Source organism: Rhinopithecus roxellana, chromosome 13, assembly GCF_007565055.1.
Source record: "Rhinopithecus roxellana isolate Shanxi Qingling chromosome 13, ASM756505v1, whole genome shotgun sequence".
Classification (NCBI taxonomy): Eukaryota; Metazoa; Chordata; class Mammalia; order Primates; family Cercopithecidae; genus Rhinopithecus; species Rhinopithecus roxellana.
Window position 1 is genome coordinate 119,884,795 of NC_044561.1, and position 20,249 is coordinate 119,905,043.

The 20,249-nt window shown below is 40.7% G+C and overlaps 1 protein-coding gene across 7 annotated transcripts; it reads right to left on the reverse strand.

The window, feature by feature from the left end:
• Nucleotides 1-204: 204 nt before the first annotated feature.
• ZNF334 (zinc finger protein 334) lies at nucleotides 205-14,377 on the reverse strand. Of its 7 annotated transcripts, XM_030913890.1 has the most exons (7): nucleotides 13,346-14,377; nucleotides 12,894-12,952; nucleotides 10,482-10,626; nucleotides 6,563-6,715; nucleotides 4,873-4,999; nucleotides 4,470-4,562; nucleotides 205-3,353 (listed from the first exon to the last, which is right to left on the reverse strand). In XM_030913890.1, the coding sequence occupies exons 5-7, from the start codon at nucleotides 4,904-4,906 to the stop codon at nucleotides 1,534-1,536; spliced, it is 1,947 nt and encodes a 648-aa protein (XP_030769750.1). In that variant the 5' UTR covers nucleotides 4,907-4,999; nucleotides 6,563-6,715; nucleotides 10,482-10,626; nucleotides 12,894-12,952; nucleotides 13,346-14,377; the 3' UTR covers nucleotides 205-1,533. The 7 variants fall into 7 exon arrangements, with proteins under 7 accessions (XP_030769750.1, XP_010382477.1, XP_030769746.1 ...); XM_010384175.2 differs by lacking the exon at nucleotides 10,482-10,626; XM_030913886.1 differs by lacking the exon at nucleotides 6,563-6,715.
• Between the last annotated feature and the right edge of the window lie 5,872 nt (nucleotides 14,378-20,249).

Consider the following 20,249-nt stretch of genomic DNA (forward strand, 5'->3'; position numbering starts at 1 on the left):
GCACACACACATTTAAACATATGTATATACTTATATATATTAACACATGTGTATGTGTGTACACATACATTTATCTGTCCCAAAGGACATAAAAAGTGAATAAATTGATAAATCATGTTCATATTGGGTTCTCTGAAGGGCCCCAAATAAATAGCACAATTTCCACCCCCATTTAAACAATAAAAAATTAAGTAGCAGACAGGGGGCAGGATGAAACTTTTATTACTGATCAAATTGAGTTGGAGGATGCAACTTATTGTGACCATTCAGCTAATGGGCCAATTAGCTGAATGACAGAATTAGACCAATTTACCAATCACAGGCAATACCTGTGACAAGAAATTGTGCTTACAGGACAGCCCACAATGAACAGACAGTTCAGCTGAGCAAACCCAGTTACCCATCACTGTCTTACCAATTAGATAAGGCCACTTCATCTTCCCTGGGGCAGAATGCATAATGTGGCAGAGAGGCTAGGAATGGGTATAGGGAAAACCCCACTCATGGAAATCAGGACTTAAAAGGTAAACATTTCCCAATAACCCCATAAAAGTGACAATCCTACCTCATCACATATATCCACACAATGTAATCCTAATCAGCATCCCAGAGGTCTTTTGTTCTCAGAATTTGATCAGTGACTTCTAAAGAATACCTCTAATGAACATGTTGATTAGGAAATCCAAGAGATTTTTGAAAACATACTAATTGACATAATCAAACCACTGGTAGATGGGGTTGAGTAGATATGAGAGAATACTAAAACCAGAGAAATAAACACTTTTTGGATTCAACCATCATCCAAATTCTCTTTGTTGTTCAAAAATGCTTATTTTTCCATGTTTTTCCTACTGCAATTGCTGTTTTCTTGACTTGGCTGAAAGCTTCAGGATCACGAACTAGTCATCCTGTGCCTACATTCCATTAGAAAGGTCTTAGGAAGGGCTTTCATTGGCTCAGCTTTACCAAAGGCTCACCTGGGGTATAATTACCATGGGTGCATAGAGTACCATGGTTAGTGCTCCTGAGTTGTCATCTTTGCAGATAAAGGTATATAGTCTGCTACTAGAAGACTATGGAGTTAGCAGACAACAAAAAATCTGCCAAATCTGAAAATATACCATAAATTGAGAAACTGCAAATTACTCAACTATCAAACAATGGTATTGATTTGAAATGAAGGTCAGATCCTCACACCTCATAACATACACTATCAAGTAACACTGTAGGGAGGAACCAAGTAACAATTTAACTTAAATAATGTTTGTTTCATTATTTTAAAAGGGAGGCACATTTGGCATAACCTTTGAATTGCTGTTGAATATTTTCATAGTTCACAATGAATAATACAATTATTAAACAAAGTATTTCTTTCCTACATGATTTCTCTGATGTTATAGTGAGGGTGGACTTATGGCAGAAAATTTTTCCATACTCATTATAAGATTTTACTTCTCTATACATACTCACAGTTTTGCATTGTGTAACTTATTTGATTTGTTGCTTTGTTGGAATTTATTACTTTGCTGGAATTTATTCCTTGTGGGATTTCTGATGTAAAAGGAAGTTTGATTTGTGGCGAAATGTTTTCTCACATTTGTTACATTCATAAGGTTTCTCTCCTGTGTGTATTTTCTGATGTTCAGTGAGAGTCCACAGGCGACGGTAGGTTTTCCCACATTGATTACATTCATATGGTTTCTCTCCTGTGTGAATTCTTCTATGGACTCTGAAGGCTGACTTATGGCAGAAGGATTTCCCACATTCATTACATTCATATGGTTTCTCTCCAGTGTGAGTTCGCTGATGTTCAACAAAGGAGAACTTCTGACAGAAGGTTTTCCCACATTCATTACACTCATAGGGTCTCTCTCCTGTGTGTGTTCTCTGATGGTGAGTGAGGGCTGACTTCCTGCAGTAGGTTCTCCCACATTCATTGCATTCATATGGTCTCTCCCATATAGTTCTCTGATGTACAATGAGGTGTGAGTTTTTGCTGATGGCATGCTCATGTTCACGACACTCATAAAGATTCTCCTTTGTGTTCATTCTCTTACACTGACTGCAGTTTGACTTCATGATGGATATTCTACCACATTTATTAAACACACCATGTTTCTCTCCTGTGTGTGTTCTCTGATGTATAGTGAGTGTTGACTTATGGCAGAAAAATTTCCCACATTCATTACATTCATAAGACTTCTTTCCTCTATGAGTTACCTGATGTGCAATGAGGGCTGATTTCGTACATAAAAATTTTCCACATTGACTGCATTCATAGGGCTTCTCTCCTGTATGACTTCTTCGATGCACATTGAGGGCAGATTGACAAAAAAAGGTTTTCTCACATTCACTACATTCATAGGGTTTTTCCCCTGTGTGAATTCTCTGATGTGCAGTAAGGGCCGACTGACAGAAGAAGGTTTTCCCACATTCCTTACATTCATTTGGCTTCTCTCCTCTGTGAGTTCTTTGATGTACAACAAGATACGATTTCTTACTGAAGGCATTTCCACATTCCTTGCATCCATAAGGCTTCTCCCCTGTGTGTGACCTGAAATGTTCAGCCAGGGCTGACTTCCGAAAAAAGGTCTTTCCACATTCATTACACTCATAAGATTTCTCCCCTCCATGAATTTTCTGGTGTACAATGAGGGCAGATTTGTCAATGAAGGTTTTCCTGCATTCACTGCATTCATAGGGTCTCTCTCCAGTATGAATTCTTTGGTGTCGAGTGAGGCTTGTCTTCACACGAAAAGTCTTCCTACAATCATTACAAACATATGGTTTCTCCCCTGTATGAATTCTCTGATGTACAATGAGGGTAGATCTCTTAGAAAAGGTTTTCCTACATTCATTACATTCATTTGGTTTCCTTTCAGTCTGTCTCCCTTTCTGTGTAATGAGAATTGCCCTCTTGAAGAAGGTTTTCCCACATTTACTATAGTCAAAAGGTTGTTTCAAAATCTCAATGTTCTGGTGAAGAATAAGACTTTCATTTTGATTGCTGGCTTTCCTCACTGGATTGTATCTGTAATTTTTCATTCCTGAATGACTTTTTTCATGCTTAGTATGGAGTAGCGGCTTCCCAAATCCACTGTATTCATCAGGAATCTTTCTGTTTTCTTTGCTTTTCTTTGCAACAATTACTTCTGAATTAGTTTTCAAACTGTTTCCTCCTGGATTACATTTATAGGGCATTTTTCTTGAGGGAACACTATTCATGCCCAGATTAAGTGTTTTCCCAAATACATTCTCTCTTTCTGTAATCAGTGTTTCGTTGCTGAAGAATACAGTTTGTGTCAAATGTTTATCCTGGATTTCCTTGTTCTTCTCTAAGGCATCATCAACTTCTAGAAAAAGGAACACAATTAACAGTAATTGGTGAGTCTTTATGTATTTGCTATGAAATGAGAATTCCTTAGAAATGCACTGTTTTGGGGGTTAGACTTCAGGCCCAGCCTTCAAGATTAAACAAATTTCAAGTGCAAATATCTCTTACTTGGTTGATTTGAAGAAAAACAAAAACAAAAAATACTAAAAAGCAAATCCATCCATACCAGCCACTATTTAACAGGGGTAAAGGAAGAGGAAACTAGCAAAGAATACAAGTACCTTTGACACTTTACAAATACCACTAAACATTGAGTGGAAAAAGTAAACAGTCACAAGGAATAGTACACAAAGTATGCTGGAAGTGTGGCTGATGGACTGTTGAATAAAACAGACAAGAGTCAAACAAGCACTTAGAGAAAGAGAGCCATACAGTGAGACCAGTTAAAACAGATGTCAGAAAGATGGTCAGTTATTATCAAAACACACAAGAAGGAAGGGGTGAATGTGAAATTTTTGCAGTGACATGGAACTCTCGAATTTGTACAATGCAAAGGGAAGTAAGATTGTGGGCTGAGCAGAGCTGGGACTAGAGGAAGGCAAGCAGGATACCCAGGACACCTGCACAATCCTGAGAGTTGAGTGTCTTCCTAAATTTTGCATGCCAGGCACCTTGTTTGCCTCACCCTACTCCAGATCCCGGAGAAGCTTAGAATGGAAAGGGAAACCGCGTTACTTCTGTTAAGTGATGTAGAGAAAAATTGAAGACAATTAAAAAGATTATGACAGATCTCTGAATGTCTGAAATATAAACCAAGCCTATGACAATGGTGGGTGGGGCAAGGTAGGCAACAGAGAATGCTACAGAAATAAAGTTTAAGGTGTGATAAAAGAGGAACTTGAATTCTGGGGATAGGTAACTTAGTGGCAAAAATCTTTATAAATTTCAGTTATTTATTTGGGGAGAATGTTTCAGATGTCCATAGCATGACAGTTAATCAACCTCAATCACTTCTAAAGGTCTGGGGCCAACAAAAAGAAATTCATGAAAAACGTTACCATGCCAACTATTACCAGTGACCACCATGGAACTCTCATTTCCATTGGTTCCACCTGTTCAGTTATCATTTACTTACCTGGGTAGTTCTGATTTGAGAATTCCTCCACTATCCATGGTTCTTCTCCTTGCTCCAATTTGAAAATCACATCCGGTTTGCTAACATGATACCCTGTTAATGGGAAATTATAGAACTTGGACCAAGATCTTTGGACATCAGGGACTCTGAAGAATGCACAAAGTACAGCTTCAGAAGCTGTGCAATGAAGATGCCCAGCAATAGCTCAGTAAAGCTAGAACATTTTAGTGAAGGGTAGGGGAAGGGCAGTGAATACATACACAAACTTTACCGTCTAAAAGAGTTTAATCATCTTGCTCCCCTGATGCTCAAAGCTAAATAATTAAATTCTAGAAATCAACATGTTTTTGTAACACGGAAGAAATGTATGCTCTTGGGAGTTGTACAAGGAAACCGTCCTTACCCACGGAGACCAAGTTGCTGTAGTTCTCCAGCATCACATCCCTGTACAGGAGCCTCTGAGCAGGATCCAGTTGCTGCCATTCCTCCTGGGTGAAGTTCACAGTCAGGTCCTGGAATGAAACTGATCTCTGAAAGAAAATGTTTAATCTGGGGTTAAATTGAGTGATATCAAGTGTATGGTAACATAAACTATAAGCAGACCACTGCCATGGCTAATGGAAAACTATAAAGAGATATAATTGTGGGAGGGCAGAAAATTAAAAATACGTCACTGTGTTCATTTTTAAAATGAATTTTAAAACTGTACTGAGCTTATACCATGTCCTGGAGCTATACCAATTGCCTGGATTACTAATCACATAAAATACTAATCTTGCTCTCAAGAAGCATATATTCTGACAGGGTGACAAAAATAGAAATGTACATCTTTAAAGAGCAATGCTGGACATACACAAAAGATGAAGGGTGATCACAAAAGAAGAAAGCTTGCTCCATTTTTGTTACCCCTTCTTTGAGGGCATAATAATTTTAATCCTGAAATATAAACAGTACGCTTTATAGGACTGTAGCCATTAAGAAAATACACAGACACAAAACACCACACAGGGAGTTTGAGAACTACAATCTCTCCACAGGAAAGGCTAGTGAGGAGTGGGACAGAGGCCAGAGAATAGAGGAACTCTTTTTTCTAATTAGTAGTCTTAAAATTCAGATAGTACAACACATCAGCAAAACATTCTTGCACATACGCTAATGTACATTTACTTAAGAATTGTAGTATATTTCCAAGTTAGTTCCAGCTATACATTAATATCAATAAAGCTTAATTATTTTTTCATTCTTTTGGCTGAAATACTAACAAGAATAGAAGTCCAGTGAATTGCTGGGGTGTTCCCTATCCTCCACTTTGGAGACCACTGTTGTAAATAATGGAAATCCATAAAGAGGTATTTGTAAGCAAGGACTGGAGATTTGTGACCAAATGTGTACTTTGAAACAATGCTCTAGAGCACAGGGGTTGGAAAACTACAGTCCATGGGCAAAATGTAGGCCACTGGGAGCCAAATGTGGTCATGATCATTTGTTACACACAGTCGGTGACGGCTTTCATGTCACAACAGCTGTGCTGAGGAAATCTGACAGAGACCACAGGGCCAGCAAAGCCAAAAATTTTGATCTTGTACTCTAAAGAAAACATTTGCTGTCCCCTACTCTAGAAAAATGGAAACTGGCTTAAAGGTCAACTTAGAGGGGAAGAAAACTAAGACACCACTAAAGGACATGAGCACAGGTAGTTCCTGGGAAATGGGAAGGAGAAAATCAGTCCTACATAATGGGAGGCAAGGAGAGTTGACCACTATTTGATGTGCAGATGTATTGTGCAGATTATTTCACATGATCAGCTGGGCTGATGCTAGTAGTGTATGTGGAGATTAGGAAAACAAAACACAAAAGAGAATTGAGCATAGGAAACGAAGGCACTGATGTTTACCATGCTGTGCTTGAAGTATCTATTGAGTCAGGAAGTAGAGATGTCTAGCTGGTAGTTGGATACATCGTTCTGGAGCTCAGAGGAGAGATACCACAGTGATCAGAAGCAATATTTGAAAGCATAAATAATGAGGAAGATCTCCATGAACTGATATGAAGTGAAAAAAGCAAAGTATTAAAGAATATCTATAATATTCTACCTTTTATGTAAGAAAGGAGATGTAAGAAAACACACATGGCCAGGTGTGGTGGCTCACACCTATAATCCCAGCACTCTTGAGAGGTTGAGGTAGGCAGATCACTGGAGCTCAGAAGTTCAAGATCAGTCTGGGCAACATGGCAAAACCCCATCTCTACAAAAAATGAAAAAAAAATTAGCCGGGCATGGTGGCATGTGCTACTCGGGTGGCTGAGGCAAGAGGATCACTTGAGTCTGGGAGGCAGAGGTTGCAATGAGCTGAGATTGTGCCACTGAACTCCATCAACTTGGGTTGACAGTGCAAGACCTCATCTCAAAAAAAACAAAAAAACCCCACCACATACAACCACTACATGTGCAAAAAAAATTATGGAAAGGATACACCAGAAACTCATGAAACTGGTTACATTCAGGGGAGAGGTGGAGACAGATGGAAAGAATAGATGGATGGGAACAGAGTAGAAGAGATGAGAAGGAGTGACACTTCTCTAAAACATCTTTCTATATGGTTTTGATTCTTAGAAAAACGGTAGGCCAGGTGTGGTGCCTCACGCCTGTAATCACAGCACTTTGGGAGGCCGAGGTGGGAGGATCGCTTGAACTCAGGAGTTCAAGACCAGCTCAGGCCACATAGTGAGACCTCATGTCTCAATTTTTTTTTTTTTTTTGCCAGGAGTGGTGGTGCATGTCTGTAGTCCCAGCTACTTGGGAGGCTAAGACAGGAGGATTGCTTGAGCTGAGGAGATCAAGGCTTTAGTGAGCTATGATTGCACCACTGCACTCCAACTTGGGTGACAGAGCAAAACCCCGTTTCAAAAATTAGGCAAGTTAAATAAGTTTAAGTATGTAAAAAGGGAAGAAAGAAAAGAAAGAGGAAAGGAAAGGGAGAAATTAAAGGAGGGAGGAAAGAAAAGGAAAAGAAAACAAAGGAAAAGGAAAACAAGGGAAAGGGAAGCGGAAGGGGAAAGAAAAGCTAGGATGAACCCTGCAAAATAACTAGCCAGCAAAGTGTCAAGGTTGTAAGTGACAAAGAAGGACCATTGTGGGTTGCAACAGGCTAAGGAGACAGGACATTTAATGCAACTTGGGTTCCTAGGTTGGATCCTTGAACCGAAAAAGGATATTCATGGAAAATAATTAGCAGAATTTGAATAAGATAGATAATAGTACTGTATTCATGTGAATTTCCCAGTTCTGATCACTATAATATAGTTTTGAAAGATCAGGGGAAGTGAGGTGAAGGAAACACAGGTATTTTGTGTATTTTTCTCATTCTTCATATTTAAAAATAAATCAGTAAAAAATAGGCATGCTGCCTCCACCTCCGCAGACACCTGGGCTTCGGCCTGCTGTATGTTTCACCTCACCCACATGACCATCCTAGGTCACCCCAGTCTTTCTTTTCTTTGATCTGCTATACATCTTTCTACTGACACACTTCATTAGGTAATTCAATGAGGCCTTTCCTGTTATCACCACTTAACTGTCTCTTACACATAAACTAGAAGTAGTTACATTATCCATTTTATTTCCTCCATGAATTACTTCCTCTAAAGGACCTATAAGTTTCTTTATTTTATTTTATTTTTCAGATGGAGTCTCGCTCTGTCTCCGAGGCTAGAGTACAGTGGCGCAATCTCAGCTCACTGCAAGCTCCACCTCCCAGGTTCACGCCATTCTCCTGCCTCAGCCTCCCTAGCAGCTGGGACTACAGGTGCCCGCCACCATGCCCGGCTAATTTTTTTGTATTTTTAGTAGAGATGGGGTTTCACCGTGTTAGCCAGGATGGTCTCGATCTCCTGACCTCGTGATCCGCCCGCCTTGGCCTCCCAAAGTGCTGGGGTTACAGGCGTGAGCCACCGCACCCAGCCTAAAGGACCTATAAGCTTCTTGAAGGTAAAGAGTATGTTATAATTATAGGCACAACAATAGGCATATAAGGTCTTAATGACTAGAAAGAATGGCAAAAATACTAGAAACAAAACACCAGGGGAAAGAGTGCCAGGGAAGAGCCCTCACTAAAAAGTTCTGTACTCGCTAAGGCAGACCCAGTGCACTTCACAGCAGAAAGTCCAAAGTAAGAACAGTGAATGTGTTCACTTTGTGAGAAACTGAAAGGTGCTTATGACAAAGAAAAAGAAACTCGATTCTCCCGGTGACTCAGGTCCACTCTGCAAGCACCACTGTAAGTAGAACGATGATCCCTTCAGAGCAGAGGAGAGTTCACTGTTTCACACAAAACAAGATTACCCAAAAAAAGAAATGATGAGCACTACTATGAGCAGGCATACGGCTACTAAGGAGATATGCCCACACCTTTAAAGGCCAATAGTCTTACTTGTGAGGTAGACAGATAATGACCAGACCCTATACGTAATGCAGAGATGAAAAGGGCCAGCATTGCTCTGTAAACACACAGTCTGTGGACACAGAATATGGGGACAGGAATGGGTCCTATGACGAGATGGCTCCTGGCTATGGTCCCAACGTAGACAGAAAAGGGGTAGAATGTCAAGGAGCAAACAGTGGAAACATGATTAAAAGCAAGAGTGTAAAATTTGGGACATGTTCAGGAGACTAAATGCAGACCACCATCATTCTTCAGAGGGGCTCAGTGGGGGTGGTCCCTCCCACCAGGGGCATGTAGCACATCTGTGGAGACATTTTTGGCCATCGGGGTTCTGTGGGATGCTGCTGGCATTTGGTGGAGGGAGAGGGAAGGAGGGATGATAGAGACACTGCAACATGCAGTACCTTCTCCTACAGGAAAGAAATGCCCCAAGTCCTGTATAACTTTCTAATCTTAAATAGTCATATAAGCGAAAAATCTGTTTATAATGATCTGAGCCTAGAATCTTACTCCATTTGGCACTTGAACACATAGTATTTATATATATATATTTATGTATATTAAATTTTCTTCAATGTAATAGTGGGTATATCAAGGACAATTTGATTTGAACTGGAACTTTAGGGATTTTCACTCTTGAAAAATATCACAAATGGCAATGTTATGTACAGTATTCGAATCATAACACATCACTCCTGTATCAGTGAGAACCTGTAATTACATTCATAGAGATTTAACCTAAAAGTAGTCTGTATAAACACGAGACTTCTCTTTTGACTTTTACTATAGTTATATCTGGGCAAGTCTGTATTAAGATACATATCATTTTAAATTACTTTATGTTTTTATTTTTCCTCTATATTGAGTTCTATCGATTTTTTTTTTTTTTTTTTTTTTTTTTTTTTTTTTTTTTGAGACGGAGTCTCGCTCTGTCTCCCCGGCTGAGTGCAGTGGCCGGATCTCAGCTCACTGCAAGCTCCGCCTCCCGGGTTTACGCCATTCTCCTGCCTCAGCCTCCCGAGTAGCTGGGACTACAGGCGCCCGCCACCTCGCCCGGCTAGTTTTTTGTATTTTTTGGTAGAGACGGGGTTTCACCGGGTTAGCCAGGATGGTCTTGATCTCCTGACCTCGTGATCCGCCCGTCTCGGCCTCCCAAAGTGCTGGGATTACAGGCTTGAGCCACCGCGCCCGGCCAGTTCTATCGATTTTTTAAAAATTACACAAGTAGGTTATATTATCTATGATTTCCAAAACAGGATAAAGGGAGGATGGCTTTTAGTTGGGATTTCTAGAAAACAGAGACTGAGGCAAGGACTCAGTCTGTATCATTTTATCTGGGAACTCCAAGCCAGGGCAGTGAGGGTGAGGAGGAAAGAAAGGATGTAAACAATGAGATATGAGAGGCATTAGCATGCTGCCCACCACCTCACTACAAGCCCCAAAGAGGGGCAAGTTTCCTTAGCAGGAGCATGGGGTCAGCACATGGGACACATTCGGGAGAACCACCAGGAGAAACTAATCTTGAAATAGTGCACAGAAGAGAGAAAGGATGGTGAATTCATCTGCCCACCTCCTTCTCATTTTCCATTTCCCTTCATTCAAGGTTCACCCAGTGAGTTAACCTGCCCACACTTCCAGGTTGCATCATCTGGCTCCACCATCTGGCCCCTCAGGAAGCTGGTACCACACCTTATGGTGTGTGGTTTCATCCAAGTCTAAAAGAGGAGGCAGCCTGGTGTGAGTGGGTGGCATTAACTAAGAGAGATAAAGGAGATGGCTGAATATGGAAGGTTTGCATCCCAATATAGCTCATAAGAAAGTATGTTCTGTAAATAGGTATGGGTCTGGCGGAGTTGAGAACCACCTCAGCAGAGTTTGAACTGTTTCTGTAATATCTTTCTTTTTCACTAGCATGTGAGCTCCATGAGGACAGAGACAGTATCTCCTTCATTCAAATTGAATGTAGACCATCTAGCATAGCGTATGACACACAATTGTTGGATCAATATACAGTTATTGAGTGAAAGGTCCAGAGTGGTAGGAATTAAGAAGAAGCAGGAAACGGTCATGACATAAATAGCCTTACATGTCATACCAAGGATGCTGAACTTGTATTCCATAAGTGGTGTGGAACCTCTTAAGTCATTTCTGTATTAAGATATGATCACGCTGGCATTTTGGAGGAACTGGTCAGTGTGAACAACAGCCTTGAGGTGGGAAGAGGAAGGGGCCAGGCAGACTGCTGAGAAAGCTATTAATATTATGACGACCCACAAGAAACTGAGGCACGAGAAGGAAGCGAAAGGACAAATTCAAGAAATGTTATTAGCAAGCTCGACAAACAGGTATGGTAGGAGGTGAGGAAAAGGAGAATTAAGATGGATTTCAGGCTGGGCGCAATGGCTCACGCCTGCAATCCCAGCACTTTGGGAGGCTGAGGCGGGCAGATCACGAGGTCAGGAGATCAAGACCATCCTGGCTAACACGGTGAAACCCCGTCTCTACTAAAAATACAAAAAAATTAGCCGGGTGTTGTGGCAGGCGCCTACAGTCCCAGCAACTCAGGAGGCTGAAGCAGGAGAATGGTGTGAACCCAGGAGGCAGAGTTTGCAGTGAGCCGAGATCGCACCACTGCACTCCAGCCTGGGCAATAGAGTGAGACTGCCGTCTCAAAAAAATAAAAAAAGATAGACTTCATTTTCTGGCTTGATGGAAGCAGCACTGATAGGGAATCAAGAAGCAGCAGTACATCGAGCAAGTTGTAAATATTATTTCCATGTTGGATACAAGGACTCCATGTGCCTTCTGGACATCCTTGTAGAGATGTTCAGCAAGAATCTCAAGCTGAGGTTCTCAGAGGCAGAAATATTTCAGAGCATAAAGACTCACAAGTGCAAAACCACAAAGGGCATGAAAAAAAAAATCAGAAAGAATAATGGGCTAACAATGGAACAGCAATGTTCATGAAACAAAAGAGAAGACTGTATAAAAGATATAAAAAAGACACGATTACAGGCTGGGCATGGCAGCTCACACCTGTAATCACAGCACTTTGGGAGGCCAAGGTGGCAGGATCACTTGAACCCAGGAGTTCGAGACCAGCCTGGGCAACATAGTGAGACCTCATCTCAATTAAAAAAAAAAAAAAGAAGAAGAAAAAAGACGTGATTGTAGAGCTACAAAGAGAATCAAGTGAGTGACACCACAGACATTATCAGAGATGCATATTAGGGAGAGGGCAGTCATACTGTCAAATGCAACAAAGAGTTTGGTAAAGTATGAACTGAAAAATACTCATTGGGTTTGAAAACATTTAGGTTACTGGTACCTTTTTCCAGAACAGATCCATCAGAGTGGTGGGGGCAGACATAAGACTGTATCAAGTGGGTTGAAATGAGACAGGCAAGTGAAGAAGTTCTACCTACAGAATATTGAATTGTTCCCTCTAGAACTTGTTTTATAAGTACAGCTGCAATAAAGTTATAGGGCATTATTTGAAGAATATTATTCTATTTGTAATAGGTTTTATCCATTTATTCTAGGTCTTATCACTGGATCATAGAAATCACAGAGAACCATCTGAATGCTGCCTGTTCGGATGACACTGGATTGGTTCCCTGTAATTACTGTGCTCTGCCTGGGTACAGAAGTCACAGGAAACCCATAGCATTTCTTTCCCAGCTGTTTTTGGCAGAGCTGCCTCTACTTCACTTACTGAAAGATCATCCAAGAAAATTTTTAGATAATTGATGGGAAAACCACACAAAAATCCAGTGTAAGGGCTATCATATTGTCTGGGCTTTCTGGAACCATTTGAGTAAGTCTATAGGAATATATGATTTCTGTATATCTATGTCCACTTTTCTAGTATTGATCGAATACTCTGATGCTGAATTTTATAATTTCAGTTTCATCTGCAAACTACTCTAAACCTCTTGAAGTTCACAGTATAATGTGAGAAGTAAATCCCTGAGCAACTTACCTGAAATTTGTTCATTTTCAGGTTCTCCTGAGAAAGGGCCAAGAGTGTTGAAAGCAGAGCTGGGTAAGGAAGAATGGGGAATGGCATGAGCAATCTGGCTCACACAGCAGCTCTACAGTTACCTACAAAGACAGCCACGCACCCATTTAAAAACATGGCCCTTTGACCAGTCTGGTTCAGGAAGCAACAGCTTGAGGAAACGTTCACTTGTCCATTTATAGTTCTAGAATGGTCACACAGAGCTTTTCTTACTGTCAACAAATGTTTTCTACTGAATTACTGGGAATTTACGCCTCCTTTGGAAAAAAACTGAAAACCTCTGAGTCCAATTAATAGAAGACTAGGTCAACGAAAGTTAGTATATACAAAGTCTGGAACACTATTTTGGCATTAAAGTGGATTCTAGGATTAAAAGATTTCTTGGAATAGGAAAATGATATTTTGTCACTTACCTACTTTCCTACTAATGTGTTTAGCCACTAGAGATGACAGAATCCAGAGAGAATGAATGAAAGTGTTTAAGGTGTTTGTCTTTTTGACAGTTTGGTCTCCTTTAGCTGCAGTTTCACAAGAGGACCTTTTACTAAGAAACTTCTTGTGGTAGGTAACTTAAATGTGGTAGATGACAAAGCCCTGACCGGTACTCAAAGGACCAGAATTCAGTTATTGGCTTTGTCACTAGCAAACTGCATTACTGAATAAAATCTTTATGAAGTCGTAATTTTATAACAAGATAAATTGGATTTTAGTCTTTCCTTTACCCCTATTGTGTAGCTCTGTAAGGGGTAAACTCAGTAAATCCCACGTGAGGTGATGAACATGGTTGGTGCAGCTCAGAATAAACAGAGGATGGAGATGGTGGGGAATGACATGTATGTGTTTAGGAAGTGATGAAGAGATCATTTCCTTATTTATAACTAGTAGGCCTTCCTTCCAACCCAGGACTCTCGCAGATACCTCCAGTGAAGTGTCTTTTCCCGTCAAATCTGGATCCTGCCCATTCCAGCTCACATCCTTCTTCCGAAACGTGATATGAACTTTGCTGAGCTATAGCAATCAATGGTTGCAGGACTAAGCGCATCAGCAGAAGTTCTGGAAAGAGGCTCTAGCTACTTGGATGCGCAAACCTTTCACTTTCACCAAGCGCCTTCTTCAGGCAAATCAGGGCCCTAGAGAGAGCCCGCCCCGTGGCCTGCAGGTCAGGAGCCCAATCCTGCCCTGGCTGCCTCGCCTCCCGACAACAGGAAACCCTCCCTCCAAAGACAAGGAGAGCGCGCGTCCACCCTCCGCTGACCCGAGGACAGCTCCGCCCGGCCCCACCGTTCCCTCCGACGCCCGAGTGCTCGGAGCTCGCCGCCAGCCCTTCCTATAGGTTGTGGGTGCACCCGCTTCGCCTGCAGTTCGCACCAGGTCCAAGTCACGGTGGGACCAGGCATTCACGGTTCTGAAGGACCCTCACCCGGAAGAGCCTGTCGAACCGGAAGCGCGTCCAGGTGAAAAACAGGAACGGCACATGCGCAGAAAGGCCCCCGGGCCGCCTTTCCCGGGGCTTTCCCGAGACCCGCGCCGGCTTTCTGGACCACAGTCCCCAGAAGGCGTCGCGGCCACCGCCCTACCCTGAGGGATCTTTGAAGAGCTTCTGCTTCAACTACGGAGCTTGGGTGACTGCTGTGAATCACCAATACGAAAAGTAAAGTTTCATATCCGTTTCACCGAAGGCTGTAGATGAGAAAGGAAAATTCTGCGAAATGAAAATGACTGCGAAATATATTCCAGCAGAATATTAAGGGAATACTACTAACGACCTGCAGAAAATTTCTCGCCAACAGGATACAAAATCATTGCTGGCTTTCAATACGTGAAAGTTGAAGATAAATCAGAATACCTCTGAAGAAAATGATCTATTAGCTGTAACCCCAATTCCCAGAGATACCCGGGTTTAACATTAGGTGCACATTCTTCTGACAGTTTTACAAAGAGGAACTGATATGGGTCTAATAATTTGTTATTTTTTAAATTAGCAATATAGTTAATATACTTTAATACGACAAATCATCTCATATACATTGTGAGTAATATAGAAAATAGTTTTACATCCACAAGGAAAATACATACAATCATGCATGGTTTAATGATGGGGATACGCTCTGAGAAATGTGTCTTTAGGCAATCTCGTCTTTGTGTGAACATCATAGAGGGTTCTTACACAAATCTAGACGATATGGTCTACTACACACCTAGGCTGTATGGTATAGCCTATTTCTCCTAGGCTACAGACCTGTGTGGCATTTTACTGTCCTGAATACCGTATGCAATGGTAACACAATGGTATTTGTGTGTGTAAACATATCTAAACATAGGAAAGGTACAGTAAACGTACAGTATTATAAACTTGTGAGACCACAGTTGTATATGCAGTACATCGTTGACCGGAACATTCTTATGTTATGCATGACTGTATATGAATTGTATGCATGTTGACTAAATAGAACTTTATAAAACTTTACTCATTGGAAGGCATGAAAATTTCTGACAAAGTTATGATGTATTCAATTTCAGAAAAGAACAGTTAGCGACTGGTGGTAGCTAGTCTTCAAAGATGGCCCCCAATGAACTAAACTTCCCAGTATTCCAGGCTTGTATATTTCCCTCCCACATTGAATTTGGCTGACTCTGTGATTCTCTTTAACGAAAAGAATGCGTCAGAAGTGACACTGTGCCACTTCCAGAAAATAAGCCATACAAAGTCCTGGAAGCTTCAGCTTTGCCCTTTGAAGAGTCCTTAGACACTAAGACATGCAGCTAACCTGTTAGACCAAATGGAGAAACCAAGAGAAGTAGGAAGTGAGAGGCCCTGAGACCACATGGAAAAAGAGATGCCCATCTTTCCTAACAACGCAGCTATCCCAGCCTTCCAGTCATCCTTGCCTAGAGACATAAGACATATGAGAGAACATTCCAGGCCAGTGAAGTTCCTAGATGACTTCAGCTCCAGATGAAATCATGTAGCTGATCCCAGTAAACATACAGACTACAAGAAATAATAAATTTTGTTGTTTTAAGCTTCTAAGTTTTGGGTGATTAGTTATACAGCAATAGCTAGCTAAACACCAACAAAAGATGATTTCCAAGAATATGATATGAAAAACTGCCATTTCAAATCAGTGAGAAAGGCTTATTGTTAAATAGATTATTGAAAAAGTGATGTGGGTCAACTCACTAACCATTTGGAGTAAAAAAACTAAGATTAAATTCCCATCTCACACATTATAATCAATATATTTCACATTGACATATAATTTGAAATGTTAAAAGCAAACTGTCGGAGTAAGTGATTTTTTGCATTACTTGCTAGGAAAGCTCTTTTCTTGAAAGTTTATCAAAGCAAAGTTTCCTAGTAATCAAGAAAATGGAATATATTTCTATTCATTCAAGTTTAGATAGTCTCAAATGTTTTGCTACTTTTGTAATTTGGAACATTTTTCTATCTTATTTTCATTGCCATGTAAAAATGATACTGTAGAGAAAATTATTGATCAATGTGGCTATGAAAAATTGAAAAAGTCTTGCTTCAGAAAAAAATAGATTTAAAAAGAAATAAATGGAGAAAATAAAGTGGTTTCACCACATATGAGAAGGATTGAAATAGACTCAATTTATTAACATCTCTTTTAGAAATCAGTAAAGATGAGGATTCAAATTTTTTTAAAAAAGGAAAAAAGAACATGAACAAGGCAATTAATACAGAAGAATTGTCAAAGAGCCATAACTATATATATGAGGTAATGGCCAATAATACTCTAGAGCAAAGAAATGCAAAAAGTTTTTGATTACATACTTTTTTGGCAGACTAATTTGGCAAAGATTAAATGGAATAATAAAGTATTGGCATGAATTTGGAAAAAATATTTGTTCCCAGACAGGTTGGGTGGGAGTATAATTCGTATGACATTTCTAGTAGACATTCTGTGCCCAAATTGAAGATTTCACACCCTTTATTCCAGCAACTCAGCTTCTAGGAACATCTTAATGAAATAATTAAATCAGTACAAAAATATGCATATCAAGAATGTTCCTTACAATGGTTTTAATCATAATCTTTTTTTTCTTTTTTTTTTTTTTTTTTTTTTTTTTTTTCCGTAGATGGAGTCTCGCTGCGACACCCCGGCTGGAGTGCAATGGTGTGATCTCGGCTCACTGTAACCTCCACCTCCTGGGTTCACGTGATTCTCCTGTCTCAGCCTCCCAAAAAGCTGGGATTACAGGTGCCTACCACCATGCCTGGCTAATTTTTGTATTTTTAGTAGAGATGGGATTTCACCATATTGGGAACTCCTGACCTCAAGTGACCTGCCCACCTCTGCATCCTAAAGTGCTGGGATTACAGGCATGAGCCACCATGCCCAGCCAATCATAATAATTTTTTAAAAGTTAGAGGGAAGCAATCAAATGTCTACCAGCAATGTGAAGGTGAAGGTAGAATATAAGTATGTAGGGTCCAGCCCCACAGGGTTGGTGGTTTTTTCTCTCCATGCGCGGAGACGAGAGATTGTAGAAATAAAGACACAAGACAGAGATAAAAGAAAAGACAGCTGGACCCGGGGGACCACTACCACCAAGACGTGGAGACCAGTAGTGGCCCTGAATGCCAGGCTGAGCTGATATTTATTGGATACAAGACAAATGAGCAGGGTAAGTAGTGTGAGCCATCTCCAATGATAGGTAAGGTCACGTGGGTCACGTGTCCACTGGACAGGGGGCCCTTCCTTGCCTGGCAGCTGAGGCAGAGAGAAAGAGAGGAGAGAGAGAGAGACAGCTTACGCCATTATTTCTGCATATCAGAGACTTTTAGTACTTTCACTAATTTGCTACTGCTATCTCAAAGGCAGAGCCAGGTGTACAGGATGGAACATGAAGGCAGACTAGGAGTGTGACTACTGAAGCATAGCATCACAGGGAGATAGTTAGGCCTCTGAATAAACGCGGGTGGGCCTCTTCCACAAGAGGTGGAGGAGTAGAGTCTTCTCTAAACTCCCCCCAGGCAGAGGGAGACTCCCTTTCCCGGTCTGCTAAGTAGCGGGTGTCTTTCCTTGGCCCTGACGCTGCCGCTAGACCACGGTCCGCTTGGCAAAGGCATCTTCCCAGACGCTGGCGTTACCGCTAGACCAAGGAGCCCTCTGGTGGCCCTGCCCGGGCATAACAGAGGGCTCACACTCGTGCCTTCTGGTCACTTCTCACTATGTCCCCTCAGCTCCTATCTCTGTATGGCCTGGTTTTTCCTAGGTTATAATTGTAGAGCAAGGATTATTATAATATTGGAATAAAGAATAATTGCTACAAACTAATGATTAATGATATTCATATATCATCATATCTATTATCTATATCTAGTATAACTATTCTTACTTGATATATTTTATTATACTGGAACAGCTCATGCCCTTGATCTCTTGCCTCGGCACCTGGGTGGCTTGCCACCCACATAAGTAGCCATTTTTAATTTATTTGATGTAATATTTGAATTACAAATATAATTTTCATGTTTTTTCAGATATAACTACTTGTCTTAATGTGATTTATTGAAAACATCATTTTTTGCCCACTGCTTTGCAATGTCATCTAAATTCTTACATACCTCTTGTCTATACATGTTTCTGCAAGGAACCAGCATTTAACTATTTTACAAATTAAAGAAATTTCATACATATTAACATTAATCTGCTTTTTCTAAGATTTTCTGGATGTATTTTAAATACTCTGTGAAGGGAAACAAAAAAAAAAGCAAGGAAAGCACCAAAATTTGCCACTATTTTAACAGAAATGTTATTAAACAAAATTTTCAATTCTTCAAGAAAATGAGATATATTTCTATTCGAGTTTAAATATTTTCAAATGTTATGCTGCTGTTGTAAAAGGGAACATTTTTCTATCTTACTTTCATTGCCATATAAAAAGCAATTGAGGCTCTAAAACAGTGTTGCCAAAAATCACTATGTTTATTAAAAACAGAATTTTAAACATGTACCTTCATGATCCTATCATTGTAAAATTATCAAAAAGCTGTGAATCTACCATGAGGCATAGTCATTTCTGGAAGGAAGATAACGAGTGATATCTGTTCTGCTTTTGATCTATAGTTTCAGATTTATTTACAATGTTCTTTTATTAGTTATATATTGTTGTGTAACAAATTGCCCCCAAAATTGGTGGCTTAAAACAACATTATTTATGGTCTCACATTTTCTCGTGGTAAGGAATCTGGGCACTGTTTAGATGGGTTCTCTGCTTTGGCATCTCTCTCCACAATCAAGATGTCAGGTGTGGCCACACTCATTTCAAGGCCAACTCAGAAATATCAGCTTCCATGCACACTTTCATGGTTGTTGGCAGGATTCAGCTCCTTGCCACCTGAGCCTCTCCATAGGGCAGCTCACAACATGGCAGCTTGTTTCATTAGAACAAATGACAGAGAGGGAGAGAGAGAGAGAGAGAGTGTGTGTGTGTCATGGTCTCATAAAACCCAACCTCAGAAGTGATATGCCAGCACTTTTGCTATATTTTACCCGTTAGAAGTCATTAGGTGCAGCCCACACTCAAGAGGAGGGGATGGCACAAGGTCATAAATACCAGGAGAGGGGGATCATTGGGAGTCACTTCAGAAAAAGCTTCCTGCTGTATTGAGCAACTGAGAAGTTCAAAAGCTAGCATAGTATTACTAGTTTTTTTATTCTGGTGGCAGATTTAATTGCTCATGGGTTTTAATCTCTTATTGTAGTGCAAGGTTATATTTTGTTAATAGATGCTGGATTTGATCCTCTATGGCAGGGATCCCCAACCCCCATGAACTCTGAGAAGCATGTGGAATGCTCCCAGAATTGTCTCCTGGGGGACTAGAGGTTAAGACATTTGTTCATCATTGTTTCCAGTGGAACTGTCCACCACCTCCAAGACCCAAGATCTCTATCCCAACAAAGTTAGGAACCAGGCCGCACAGCAAGAGGTGAGCAGCAGGCGAGTGAGCACTACTGCCTGAGCTCCACCTTCTGTAAGATCAGTGGCGGCATTAGACCCTCATATGAGTGGGAACCCTATTGTGAACTGCACACCTGAGGAATCTAGGTTGCACACTCCTTACAAGAATCTAATGCCCCCCAATCCTGTCCATGGAAAAATTGTCTTCCATGTAACTGGTCTCTGGTGCCACAAAGTTTGGGGACCGCTGCTCTATGGGATCAATTAATCCTACCATACAAGGCATCAGCCTAAAGCAGCCATCCTTATAGAAGTATGATATTACATAGTAAAGGCTCAGCTAAGGCAGAAGTTTTGGTATGACACTCTAAGAGTTTTGGGTGT